This window comes from Leuciscus leuciscus (assembly GCF_965113295.1).
Source record: "Leuciscus leuciscus genome assembly, chromosome: 7".
Classification (NCBI taxonomy): Eukaryota; Metazoa; Chordata; class Actinopteri; order Cypriniformes; family Leuciscidae; genus Leuciscus; species Leuciscus leuciscus.
In genome coordinates this window covers 37,322,956-37,337,089 of record NC_138731.1, presented here as the reverse complement: position 1 = coordinate 37,337,089, position 14,134 = coordinate 37,322,956, and the positions used below count along the sequence as shown (strand labels likewise).

Genomic DNA, 14,134 nt, shown 5'->3' with positions numbered 1-14,134 from the left:
AGGCTAAGAGCATTACACTATGAGCTGCTGATAGAGTCAGATGTGAAACATAAATGGTCCAAAATAAAATAGCACACATGTAAAAAGCTTGAGAGTCCTTACATGTGGATTGGCTTCACTTGAACACATGAATGTAGTGTGAGTTAATCTAACTACATCTGGTTAAATGTGTATGTTATTGTTCTAAAGTGTCTCGTAATGACATTTAGACCATTTCCACTTTGTAATATGCACTTAGAGACACTGAAATGACTGGAATAATAATAATAAATGAATGTAGTCTGTTGAGTATTGCTGACAGCTGATTTTATTCATGAAAAGTCATGGTTTCGACATATACACACTTCATTCTACTGTAAAACATTCATATTATCTCCACATTGTCACTGTTTTAGTGCAACATAATTCATTCCAGAAAAGCTTGATTTAGTTTCACATTAAAGGGTTGCTCGGCATGACTGAAAGAGTAGTAAACACACACACACAAATGAAATAATATAAAACCTTATTCACAACAACACATTGAGTCTGAATTTTACCTCTGTTTTAGTTTTCGCACCATAATATATTTGAAACTAGAAGCTTGAACAATTTGAATAACCCAAGTTAAAACAAATAATAAACAAATTGGATAGAAGAAAAAACCCAATGTTGGCGTTTATGCAAAGTGATGGAAAACAGAAGAGCATTTGCACTGAATTAGTTCTGCAATAAAAACTAAGCAAACAGCTATTTACTGTATAATCCAAGCCAATATTTATGTATGTGACAGAAGGTCAAAGGTGTTCACTTGCTGTGTGTGGACAGATGAGGTCATGATAGGACTGTGCTAAAAACAATGAGAACATTACTGCAGCTTTCCCACACCTTTTGACCAATGGATTTCCATGTCTTTTCCTGTTGTGTGATCACTGGATAAGGAGTTTTAAAATTACTTTATGGAAATTTTACCACGAAGAGCATTTTCTAGCCAATGAAATATTTCCGAGTTGAGCATAACAGGTCAAATTCATATTCACCGTTTTTTTTTCGTTTTTTTTTTTCATGAATGTGGGACCCTGATGCTATTTTCATTTCTTTCACTTTGTTTCGCAAGTTGTAGGTTTGTTTGCTGTGATTTTTGATTTTTATTTTTGGATGTGAATTATTCATTTGTCCATTAGATAAATTAACAACTAAACAAAACAAACAAATAAAAAATAAATCAAGCACTGATTCTGTGACTATGTTCACCAAACAGGATGCAAACTGTTCAAAAATAAATCTAAATAATACAAACTATGTAAATAAAATCAAGATCAACACCCGTTCATAGTTTTTTTAGACATATTTCTCCATGTGTAAAGATGAAGAATACATGTTCTGCTTTTGATCATTCATTAAAAGTCATTAAAAAAAATCTCAGATTTTTGTGGACAATACATTTCATATATTTGATATCTTAATATAGTTTAGATATTTTGGATGATTTAGATCAAAACAAGATATTTTTCAAATGACCAAAGATAGTGATAATCATTCAACCATAAAGTTACTCTCATTCATGGGTATAAGCGAATCTTTCAGCAAAAACTTTCAAAATAATATACTATACGAAAGATTCTCATAAACATTCAACGCTGCAGCTAATGTATGTTTAATAACATATTCTAGTCCCTTCAGGAACAAAATGGCACTTCTCTGAGACATCTCCATTCCATCCATGCATTACAAGTTCACTAGTTTCCAGGCACATCTTGAATCAGCCGATCTCTACATAAACAACTTTGGCCGTTATACCTCCATTGCATTCACAAGGACTGAGTTTTCTCTGGAAACCAATGGTGCTGCCGATACGCTATGAAGAGGAATTTGTACCGATGCATGCTGTATGCTACTGTATGCACTGAAATCTGCGATATATAATACATTCCTGGTGTTAAACGCAAAGACTTCAACATATCAAAAGTTTAATCCGTTAAGTGTCAGTGAAAACCAAACCGTGTGTGCTTTAATGAACTGGGAATTCTTGCAAAAACGTCACTCCCTAAAGCTGTGAGGCCTTTCAATATTACAATAAAGTCAATCCACTTTAGATTAGATCAAAACACTTTAGTAAAAGATAAAAAGCATCTGGTTTGATAACATGATTTCAGTCAATAGTTTTCATATATACTGATAATCACAACAGTATAACAACTGGCAGTAATAAAAGTATTACTTATGCCATAAAAACTAGTTCAAAAAAAGATATACACCATTTTCCACAAATCTCAAGGCCCTGGTTCACAATTGGAAGACACCACGAAAAATACACATTAACATGACATTTTTTTTGCGTCGAGTGATGGACTAGTCTTCTTGATTGAGTTTCGTGTATGAAATACAGTCACTCTTCTCAACCAGGATGGGTCCAAGTTCCTGACTACTTGCCAGAGATGCAATGCAGAGAACTGCTAAAATAGGTTTGTCAAAAAGTCATAGGAAAGAAGTGTAGGACGGGAGGAGCTTAAAGTAAGGACGACGTCCTGAACAATAAACACAACTGCACTGTGCATGCTGGCCACAGCTAACGGAGGGTAATGCGCTGAAATCCATTACGCTTTTGGACGCCAGGTTTTGTGTGTGTGTGTGTGTGTTTCAGGTGGCGTAAACTCTGTGGCGAGGCCAGAAGATTCTGTGCTTTATCTGCGTACACACACACACCGCACATTTAGCGGCCCCCTAAGGGCCCACCAAGGGCTGGGATGTCCTGAGGCTGTGTCTCTCTCTGTCCATATCCTGGAGAACCCCGGAGCCGTCTCGTCAACTCTCTGGAGGACGTCCAGTGGTGGAGCTCACTGAGAGATGGGTGCTGCAGGGCTGGACGGGGTTTGTGGAGTGCTCTGGTAGGAACGCAGAAGGACTTTGTGCTTTGTTGCCACCTCTGCCCTGACCTGCTGCTGCTGCTCCAGGAACTCCTTGAGGCGTGTAGTGGTAAATGTGAGAGTCTGTCTCCGCAGTCTCATTAGATAAGCGTCCTGCAACCAGGAGTTGTTAAAGCAGTCCTTAATGGTAGGACGGGCCCTGAAACACAGACAAAAACAGGAATCAGTCAACATCAAAGACACATAGCCTGGCCTATCCCGAAAGCTAGAGATGTGTCCCAAATGACGCAATATACGTATGCACTATGTACTCAACCGTGTAGTGTATGAACCCTATACGTTTATTTTGTCTTTCAACATCGGAGTCTGATAGCCCACCCCCCTTCACTACGTTATTAAAGCTGCGACAGTTAAGTGAATGAAGGTAAAAGTATAATTTTTAAACAATAATACATTTTAAAACACAATTATAATGCAAAAATATAATTTAAAAAAATGTCTTAAAATAATTGAGAAATTACCATAATCCTCAATGGTGATTCTAATTAGATCCTCATTGCTGTTGTAAAATTATTTCTCACATTATTCAATCAAAAATACAGACATTTAAAAAGTAAAAATAATTTTTTAAAAGCTGCAACACTGCTATGATGTATAAATACTTTACATTTTAAATAATATCAGCAATTTTACAACATTTTACAACAGCAATGAGTACCTATTTTCTAAATAATTATATATATAAAACTTATTATATATGTATATTATTATATAATATAATATATTATTATATAATATAATATATTATTATATTATAATATATTATATATTTTATACATATATAATGTATATTAAATGTATATATATACACACACACACACAAATATGTATATATATATGTATATATACTGTATATATATATATATATATATATATATATATATACTGTATATATACCAATATAAAATATACACTGATAGTTTTTTATTAAAATCTTAATATAAAATATAATATGTATATTAAATTATGTATGAATATTCAAATATTAATATTATAATCATTTAAAATGTATAAGTCTCAATGATTACTGGTCACAATTCATCCTCACAATTCAAAAAATTGAAATGTTCTCCTTAAATGATTTTGGCTGAAGTTTGACACGGACATGGTCTTGACAGGTTTCTTGAGATTCACACATACAGCCACTGTTTTACTCACCAAGGGTAGCTGCACAGGATCTTTTTGAGGAACAGAGAGGCACTTTGGGACACATTTTGGTAGAGCTTACTGAGGTCAAACTTGGCTGCCTGGATTCTGGCCTCTGTCTCTGCAGGGTCATTCTCTGTAAATGGCAGTCTCCCACTGAGCCTGAATGGTGTACAGCATGACAAAAGCTTCGAGTTATACACTAGAATAGCATTTATGTCAAACATAATCGCAGACACGGACAGCTCACAAGCTCCAGAGAGCTTCTGGAATGTGAAATTGTAACGATTCAAATGCTCCCGCTGACATAAGATTGCTAATTAAATTGGAGGTAACACAGAAAGCACCACACAGCAAAATTGGACATAAAGTCAACATAAAATCAAAATAGACTTTGTTTACTTTCCAAGACAGATTTGCAGTGGACAGCACTCACATGATATAAGTCAATATGCCAATGCTCCAGATGTCAGCTGGTGGACCCACAACATCTCCTTTCAACATCTCAGGGGCTTTGAGTAATCAGCAGAGATTAAAAACACATTAGAAAGTGTACAGAATTGCACAATTACTTAAACGAGAAGGAATGGGATACCATGGGAATATCTAACAAATAACAACCATACAATATTTTTATGGTTTTACGAATGGGATTACGAATATGATGCAAACAAATAATGTTTGTCCACGTTTGTAACACGACTTAGTCTTAGACTGTTGAAAGTGTTCTGAGTGGTTGCTAGAGGAGGAGTAGTTAACTAGTGACTCTCTGATTTTTTTTATATTAGCAAGAAAATATTGAAATATATGAAACAATATGTGCAGAAATGTTGTCTTACACATATAGTCTAGTGTTCCAATGGGTGGGCTGAACTGCTTCAGGAACAGCGGATTGAAGGTCTGCGCGCTACCAAAATCAATAATCTTAACCACATTCATGTAAGTGACAATGATATTCTCTGGTTTGATATCCAGATGCAGGATTCTCCGGCTGTGCAGGTAGTCCAGACCCTGAAGTATCTGTACGATATATGCCACCACGTCATCCTCTGAGTATCGGAACCTAGGAAGGGAGATAAACAAAGTGTTTCACCATTTCAATTTCAATCACAATTTTTTTACTTTTTATAGCTCTGTTCACAACCCCCATACAACTACCCCGTACACCATCAAGTTGTTTGTGTAGAAGCACACAATGCAAAAAGTGCTGGGGAAGGATTGAAAAGCGGCGTCATGAGGACCTAAAGAAGCACGCAGCAGTCTCTGACCTGTCAATCAGACTGTAGAGCAGCTCTTTCCCTGAGCAGCACTCAGAGATGAGCACCAGGTAGCGTGGGGTGACGTAGGCCTCATGCAGAGCCATGACCTTCTCGTGGTGGAGGGACTTCAGTATGTCATACTCCTGTAACACGGCCTGCTTGCTCTCAGGCTCATACGGCACAATCTTGGCCATGTACAGGTTACCGGTGGCGTTTTCCCGACACTCTCTGATCACGCCAAAACGACCTCTGTGGTGAAGAAAATGCATGATGATCAATGGCTGTCATTTGTTTTATAATAATAAACTTCTTTTTGCTAAAAAAAAAAAAAAAAAATGTTGCTTGAAAAAGGTGTTTATATTTTGGTTTAGTTTGATAATCTGTTTATCTGTTTATATATATATATATATATATATATGAAAAATGTTTCACATTCAAATTCATTTCATATTCATATTTCAAATTTCAAATTTTGGAGTTCAGTGTTAATTTAATTATATATATAATTAAATTAACACTGAAATACATCAAAAGCTGATTTGCATGATGATACATGATGACCTTGAATGTTAGCTATGAAGTAGTTAACTATTAAGTGAAGGTATAATTATCCTTTGGTCATGTCTTATCTCACTTAGGGAAGCCTGGGATTAAAAAATTAATAAATAAAATAAAATAAAATAAAATAAGCATTTCTGAAAACACTGAACAGAAATAGAACTCTAAACGACTCCAAAACGTGGAAACAGCAGTTACATCAAAAGCTGATTTCATGATGACAGATAGAAGCCAATTATTTATAATGTATTCTAGTACAGCATTTATCATGCTATTCTATCATATGGATTACTTACAGCTACTTTTGTATTTGATGTTGCAAAAAAAAAAAAAGCTCAGCCTCAGAGACACAATAGGATAAGGTGATATAAAAGTGATCAGTCATTGCACTTTACCTTGCTTTCTCATCCATGAATGTGTAAGGTTTCTGGGGGACACCCTGCCTTAGGGTCAAGTCTCCAGGTTTTCCTATAGGGGTCCTGCGCCCTGTAGGAGTGGCTCGCCCACTTGGGGTCATACGAAAGGGTGTGCCAGTACCCTCCCCTACGGGACTCAGACTTGTAACTAACACCACGGGTGGTGACAGGGCAGGAGAAGACGTGTTTGGGATGACTGGGGTCACGTGTGCTGTGGTGGCGGCCGGGGCATACATAGGCAATGAGGAGATAGGCTTGCCGATAGCGGGCGGAGGGGACAGTAGTGGAGGTGGGGACATTGGAGGAGTTTGAGATGGAGGAAACACCACATTGACAGGAGTCTGAGGTTTGGGCAGAACGACAGGCGGTGAGGGTTTGGCAGGAGGAGGCTGAGCTGGGGAGGGTTTGGCCACAGTGATGTTCAGAGTGGTCTTCGCTTTGGCAGGAGTAGGAGTAACGGGAGGTGGAGTTCGGACATCAGGCGCAGTCCGATGACTCGGGGGAAGGGCAGCAGGGGAAGGTGTAGTAGCTGACGCAGGAGGAGGCACAGGCTTTACCGGCTGGGCTGTAGAGGGCGCTGGAGTAGTCAGTTTTACTGCAGCAGGCTTCATGGCAGGTAAAGACATGGTAGATGTTACTACTGCTGGTGCAGGAGCCGGAGCTGACGAAAGCGTTTTGACAACAACTGTTCCACTGGACTTTTGAGGTGCTGTAGAAAAGACTTTGAATTTGAATTACGAAGAAGCAAAGACGCATAAGTTCCATTCAAAATTATATTATATTACACTACTGTACTGTTCAAAAGTTTGAATATTTTTGAAGGAACTCTCTTTATGCTCAACTAGGTGACACTTGGTGATCAAAAACAGTAATATAGTGAAAATATTGTCACAATTGAAAAGAACTATTTTATATTTGAATATATTTTACAATAAAGCTGAATTTTCAGCATCACTACTCCAGTCTTCAGTCACATGATCCTTCAGAAATCATTCTTATATGCTGATTTGGTTATCAAATAACATTTCCTTCTATTGCAAATTTTGAAAACAGTTGCTGCTTAATGTTTTTGTGGAAACCATGATATTTGTTTCAGGATTGTTTGATGAATATAACAATGTAAAAGTCTTTACTGTCAATTTCAATCAATTTAATGCATCCTAGCTGAGAAAGTATTCATTTATTTTAAATAATAAAAAACAGTAGAGTATATACTGTTATATTATCATTTAAATAGAAGGAGAAAACATTTTGTAGTTGACACCAAAGCCATCAATCTAATTAAACTACAATATTTTGGTTCAAATTCATTGCCATGTGTTAGAAGCTAGACAAATGTGGTAGTTTTTGTGACATTTCTTTGTCTTTTTTTGTCTTAAAATGGTAAAATAAAATACATTTGAATACATTGAATATGAGTTCACTTGCAACAAATATGAACATTGTGTTGTTTAGTGAATTATTAGCTCCTGACAGCATTTGGAAATCACTGATCTAGACAAAACTTTTGTGTACCTGTTGAGTCCAGGACCACTTTTTCAGACAAGTTGCTGTAAGGTCCCTGGCCAGCCTTGTTCACACAGGCAACTCTGAACCTGTATGTGGCACCAGTTGGAAGGTCCATGACGTTGTAGTAACAGTCAGCCACACCTGTGGCTACTATCAGCCAGTTAGTCTCACCTGTAGGAAAATAAATATTGTAAAGAAGAAGAATTGGTTGCAATACCCATCCTTTCCAAAAGAGGGCAGTAGAAGGAAAGATAACTGTCTTTCCTCTACATTCACCACCACCATTTTTTTTTTTTTTTTAAATGTACATATGAAATAAATTAATAGTAAGAACATTTTTGTAATTTGGGAAATCAAGATGGAGGGTGGATTTTAAGAGTGGAGCAAAACAGTATTAGCATTATGAAACATTAAAATGTTTTCATTTAAAATAATAGGGAATGCAGCTGACAATCTTTTCAACAGTAAATCATCAATCAAAGCAAGATGAATAAAGAAAGATGTTCACTAACCCTCTTTCTTCCTCTCCAGAGAGTAGGTGCATGGTGCCGTGGTGTCTGAGGGTCTCCACACAACCAGGGCGGTGTTTTTATATTTCTGAGGAACCTCAGGGGTCCCAGGACTATTAGGCAGACCTGCAGAATAATATTCAATTTTTACTACTAGAAATTCTTATTTGGTTGATCTGTCTTGACATCCTTTAATTCAGTAAGAACATATTAAATTGATCAAAAATGACAGTAAATATATTTACAATGTTACATTATTTTTTTTTTCAACATTGATAATAATAAGAAATGTTTCTTGTTTCTTCAGTTTAGCATATTAGAATGATTTCTTAAGTATCATGTGACACTGAAGACTGGAGCTTTGCATCACAGTAATAAATTACATTTTAAAATATTAAAAAAGAAAACAGTTATTTTATATTTATATTTTTTCACATTAATAAAGGTTTCACTGCTTTGACCAAATAAATGCAGCCTAGGTGAACTTCTTTCAAAAACAATAAAAAAATCTTACAGACCCCAAACTTTTGAACAGTAAGGGCAGTACTGACTTTAAGTTGTATACACTGGACTTATAAACAATCATATAACTATAAAACTATAGACATTCCCAACAGTTTTACAATTTCCAATATTTTCCTTGATCCTGGGAACCCTGCGGAAAATGGGATATTATCATAATAGCCACATTTCATGCACTAAACACAAAAAAACTGTCCCTGGTGAGGTAACTGCATGATATTTGGACGTCTGCTAGCAAGTCACCTTTCCATATTAATCAGCTCTGAAGCACAACAAGGAGTGAATAATTTATGACCTGCTGTTAGGAGAAAATGGCTTTGCAAAATAAGCAGTGCTTTAGCCTGCTCACGATTTTAGAAAGCCAATGGCATTTCTGTTCTCAAGGCTAAAAGAGCTCCTTCCTGAGTCTAGCTGTGAGCTATGCACTAACTCTTAAAAAATAAATTAAACTGTTCTTTCACTGTGTCCCACTTTCATCTCTGTTCTAGCCTTTACTTTTATGAGAAATTCTGGAACGTCGCGTTGTGGTACTTCTCTTCTTTTTCCCTCCTTAAAGGCTTTTCACACCGCCAGAGCTATTCTTGCTGCAAAGTGATCTGAGGCAACTTCACTATGGCAATGTAACGTGAGCATGTCCACATGTCTACATGTCAAAGTTGAGAAAACGAATGTGTAAAAACTGTTGCATGCAACTTACGAGCAAGGGACACAACGCATGAGCTGGTGACAGAGGCCAGTGCGTTTGAAGCCACACATTCATAAAGGCCTGCATCTTTCTTGGTGGTCTTCATTATCATCAGCAGCTGCCTCCCATCAGGGCAGGATATCATGTTCATCCTTGGGTCAATCTCAAGTGGTTTCTTATCTGAGAATACACAAAGTTGAAAAGCAAAAATAATAGTTGTGAACTTTAACTTTTTCCAAAATCATAATCTTAAAGCTACAAGCTGGTGTTATCTAATGCTTATGTTGACATTTTAGACTTTGACTTTGGTGGTATTACTTTGAGATGTAAAGACATCCTTCTATATTTAGCCAAAAAATAAACAGGTTTGGTTATGTCAGCACAATGACTATTAAGGCATCTAGGATCCGTGGTTTTGCACAGTACAGATCCTGATTAAATGCATACTGTATATTTCTTGGTATACTGTTCTTAATTGTTTTATAATTATTGTTTCATATATATAAAACAATTAAGAATAGTATACCAAGAAATACAAAGTATGCATTTAATAATCTTTTAGTATGAAATGAAAGACTGAAAGACACTATGCTAAAACATAGTGAACAAAATCTTTACAGAAGTGAGATAATACACTTACAATATTGTACAGTTATTTTATAATCAGCTGTTAAGCATATTGTACTCAATTTAGGTCAGATTCTATTATCTTTAGTCCCATCAAAGCTAATATTATAATTTGAATCAGACCTTTCATCCATGAGATGTGTGGGTGAGGGCTGCCAGCAGGGAGGCAGCTGAGAGTGACAGGATCTCCCTCCAAGAGAACGTGGTCCCTCAATTTGATATGGAACACAGGAGGGAAATCTAATTGTTGAGAGAATCAGTGAAAAAGTAAGACAGGCACTATAATTTATCTCCCACAGCTGTGCAAAAGCAAGTCTATATGCATAATTGATTCATTGATGATATATGTAAATGTTTATGACAAAGCAGGAAGTCATCAAACAGATTCCTCTTTTTGCGCAGACATTACAGTGAAATACGCAAATAAAACAAACAATACCAGATGTTTGATTTGTGTACTGGCGAGAGCGGAGAGAGCCATTTTCCCTAGCAATGGAAGCTGGTATGTCTGGTTGTGAAACTGTCTTGTCCCTTTTTCCCCTTGTCAAGCCCCAGCGGTCCCACCGTGATCTACGCTCAATATCTGCACCTGGGAAAGAAAAATGATGGTCTTTAAAATCAGGAGAATTGACAACAACATGAAAGAGTCAATGCAATAAGAACATTAACCAGGAAAAACTGGCATACTTTTAACAGCTGATTCTGATTGGATGCTTGACATGGAATCGAGAGATTCTGACGAGGTCCCTTTCCCTGACTGGACAGCCAGTTGGTTCTGTGGGACACCCATCCTCTTCAGACTGCCCCCCTCGGAGGTGGAACGACGCATTTTGGTGAATATAGGTGTCCTCTTGTGCTCCATCTTGCCTTCATTGTCGTCTTTCCTGTCCTCAGAGTGGCTCCTAATCCTTGTGGATAAGCTTGCCATGGTACTGCCAATCTTCTTGCGTATCGCAAGGATAGGTGACTCCGAAGGTGCTTTGGACTCAGGCTCTGGGGGAGGCTCAGGACCTCCATCCAACCTCACCATTTCAATCTCCTTCTTTTCTTGGGATCCCCTCCGTCCCAGTGCCCAGGACAGACGTCGCCTGGGTGCTGAAGCCTCCTCCTCTTTGAGCTTCTCCTCCTGCCTCTCCACTGATGGGGTCCTTTTCAAGCGCATGGAGAGTCTCCTCATAAATCCAGGGTCCTTCTCTGCCTCACGGAGATCCTGAACTGATTTAGACTTCTCCTCTAACCTCCTTGGCACAAACTCTAAAGGAGCACCAATTGGCCCTGGGCGATACATTTCTTCTGCAGTTTCAGGAGCAACAGTGGTGGGCTTTTCTTCAGTCTTCTGAAAAGAGAAACGTTTCAGACTACGAGTGAGAGAGGACTCGCGCTTTTTGAAGCGAGCTTCAAAGACCTCCTCAGATGTAAGGTCCTGGATGTTGCTTCCAGGAGACGGCTCTCGTTTAGGGGAAGCACGAGTGGGAGTCTTAGGAGGACTTGGCTCTTTGGGAGGGTGTTCAGTTGAGGCAACCCGAGAAAAGACTGCAGCATGTTCAGTGGTTTGGTGAAGATCTGATTTGGATGAAGAAGCTGATAAAAGTGTTGGTTCAGAGATGTGTCTGGAAATGGGTGCATAGATTGGAACTGATGATGGGGTGGACATTGGTGAAGGTGTGGGGACAGGAACAGGATCAGGTTGGCTCGATGCCTGGACCGACGGTACCATGATGGTCTGCATGATACTGGCATATGCAGACATCCTACCATCTGGGAGCACTGTACGTGCAGGGAGAGATGGGGTCACATAAGTTGAGACGACACTGTGGGGGCTGGGAGCTGGGGCAGCTGTTGGGGTCACCATGATTGAGCTGGTGGAAATGATCTCTGGAGACTTTGTTGATGCCTTTACATCATCCTCAACTTCTTTAACCTCAATCTCTGGAGCAAGTGGCTCCATTTCTTTCTCTGGCTCTTCGTCCTCTCTTTCTTTATCTTCCTCTTCTTCGATTGTTTCCTCTGCTACGGGGGTCTTCTGCTTAATTTCAGCAACTTTTTCAGACTCTTCACTGGGTTCCTCTAACTTGCTCTGGCCCTTCTCTTGTGCATCAGTCTCCCAAGATTTCTGATCAACACTTCTGACTTCATCTGCATTAGTCTTTGAAACAACAGTGACTTCTTCGGATTTACTGTCCTTGTAGACTGCTGGCTCTTTTTCCTCAATTTTCTCCATCTCATGTCTCTTTGGTTCTGGCGTAGGAATTTTTGGGGTGACGGGGCGAGAATCCTTGATTGGCTCTGTGAGAGCAGACATAGATATAGCTTGCTGTAGCCGCCTCTCCTCTATTTGTGCCAGTGGGATCTCTAGAGGTGCTCCTATCCGTCTGTGCAATGGCATGGGCTCTGAATCACCCTGGCTGAAGGAAGCACTTTTGCGGAGTACCTTGGTCTTTGGGGTGTCATCTCTAGGTGACTCACTGGATGCTGCTCTAACAAGTGGAGGGTTACCTAGGCGAGACCCCCTCACAAAACGCTTCTCATCCCCCATACCTAATGTCTCCAGCAATGGGCCTCTTAATCCGCTCATCTTGTTGTCAACAGAGCCACCCCTGAGAAGTCTCTGCCTCATCAGTTCTAATTTCAGGGCATAGTCTTCCTGGCTCAGCTTTGCAGCTCCTGGGCTTGGGCTCCTCCTTGGAATCTCCATAGATACTGACTTTTGTAGAATTCTACTTCCATCGGCTGGGCTTTCTTCAGTGCCCTCCTCTGGTTTAATGTGGAGCTGTAGGGCACTGTCAGCTGAGCTCCCTCTGCGCAACTCTCCTCTGCGACGTGCTCCCTCTGGCTCATCTGACTCCATGCTTGAACCTCTGCGCATTGGTCTCTTGGCCTGTTCTGCCCTTTTGGCCAGTTCTGCTGGTTCTTCATCAGATGATCCATTTTCATCTTCTTGCGTTGACCTCTTTCTGGCTCTACCCCTAGCGACTACATCTCCACCCTCTCTCTCTGACGTCTCCACTTCCATCGGCTCTGACTTCTGATGGATTGAAGCAGGCCTCTCAGCATTTCCGTTTGGTCTACCTGTCATTTCATCATCCCCTACAATTTCAGTCAGTGACATTCTAGATCCTGAGAATTCCATGTTGAGGGGCATTGGGATAAAAGGCAGCTCATCAATGTCTTCATCCGAATCTGAAGAGGATGAAGGTGGCGGTGAGCTTTGTTTCAGATGTCGTGGAACAGCAATGGAAATATGGCTGGAGGAGTCATCCAGTAACTCGGGTATAGACCTCATCACCATCTTAGATTTATAGCTGATAAGAGATCGCTAAAAGAGATGTGAACATTGTTACAACGACATACGGAAAGAATCTATAATGTTCTAAGTGCTGAAAAGTCCCTAATGTTATCTTACCTGCCATTTTCTTCTAGACAAAAACTTTTTAAGGTGTTCTGTGCTGATGCTCTTACCCTTATTCAGGGTCTAAAAGAAAGAAATATGTATTTAAAAATGACAAAGTAAACAACTGTTTCCATAAGAGTTATAGAGAGGAAATCCTTGGTTCTAAAATGTTCGCAACTTAAATTAACTTCAAGTGGCATATGTTGTACTAATTTAAATAACGCATTTGGATAGCTATGGGTTTCTGTTGTTACCTTGAACCAGGGGTGCCGAAGACATTCATTAGCAACGGGTCTCCTGCAGATAAAACAACATTAAACAAATTGGCAGTTAACACAAAGTGCTCTTAGCAGTGGAAACAATTTTCTTGACAATACATTTTCAACAGGAGCATGGTGCAGCAGATAAGCCCTGTAGATTCCACTTACAATCTATCAGCCACCAGCAGTTTGATGACGAATCCCTTGGCTTCATGGCAGAGGTCGGTAAACATGCTTTCTTCAAAAGCCACGTTATAGTTTCTGATGTTGAGAACAGAGCTGCGGTCATTTTCTCCAGCAAAAGGAGAAACTCCAGTGAGACTGCAAAACAAAGTTCTTTGATGAA

The 14,134-nt window shown here is 39.1% G+C and overlaps 1 protein-coding gene across 6 annotated transcripts in view; it reads right to left on the bottom strand.

Annotated features, from left to right (window-relative positions):
• Positions 1–289: 289 nt before the first annotated feature.
• The window catches only part of spegb (striated muscle enriched protein kinase b), an 85,881-nt gene continuing 72,036 nt past the window's right edge, over positions 290–14,134 (bottom strand). For all 6 annotated transcript variants that reach the window (XM_082175733.1, XM_082175728.1, XM_082175729.1 and 3 more), the window contains 15 exons: positions 13,957–14,109; positions 13,783–13,825; positions 13,541–13,609; positions 10,825–13,453; positions 10,577–10,726; positions 10,261–10,377; positions 9,523–9,690; positions 8,307–8,429; positions 7,801–7,965; positions 6,265–6,994; positions 5,321–5,560; positions 4,892–5,115; positions 4,489–4,564; positions 4,065–4,214; positions 290–3,045 (listed from right to left, as the gene is read on the bottom strand). In XM_082175733.1, coding sequence (XP_082031859.1) covers positions 2,817–3,045; positions 4,065–4,214; positions 4,489–4,564; positions 4,892–5,115; positions 5,321–5,560; positions 6,265–6,994; positions 7,801–7,965; positions 8,307–8,429; positions 9,523–9,690; positions 10,261–10,377; positions 10,577–10,726; positions 10,825–13,453; positions 13,541–13,609; positions 13,783–13,825; positions 13,957–14,109 — 5,266 coding nt within the window. In that variant the 3' untranslated portion in view covers positions 290–2,816. The remainder of the gene's footprint in view (positions 3,046–4,064; positions 4,215–4,488; positions 4,565–4,891; positions 5,116–5,320; positions 5,561–6,264; positions 6,995–7,800; positions 7,966–8,306; positions 8,430–9,522; positions 9,691–10,260; positions 10,378–10,576; positions 10,727–10,824; positions 13,454–13,540; positions 13,610–13,782; positions 13,826–13,956; positions 14,110–14,134) is intronic.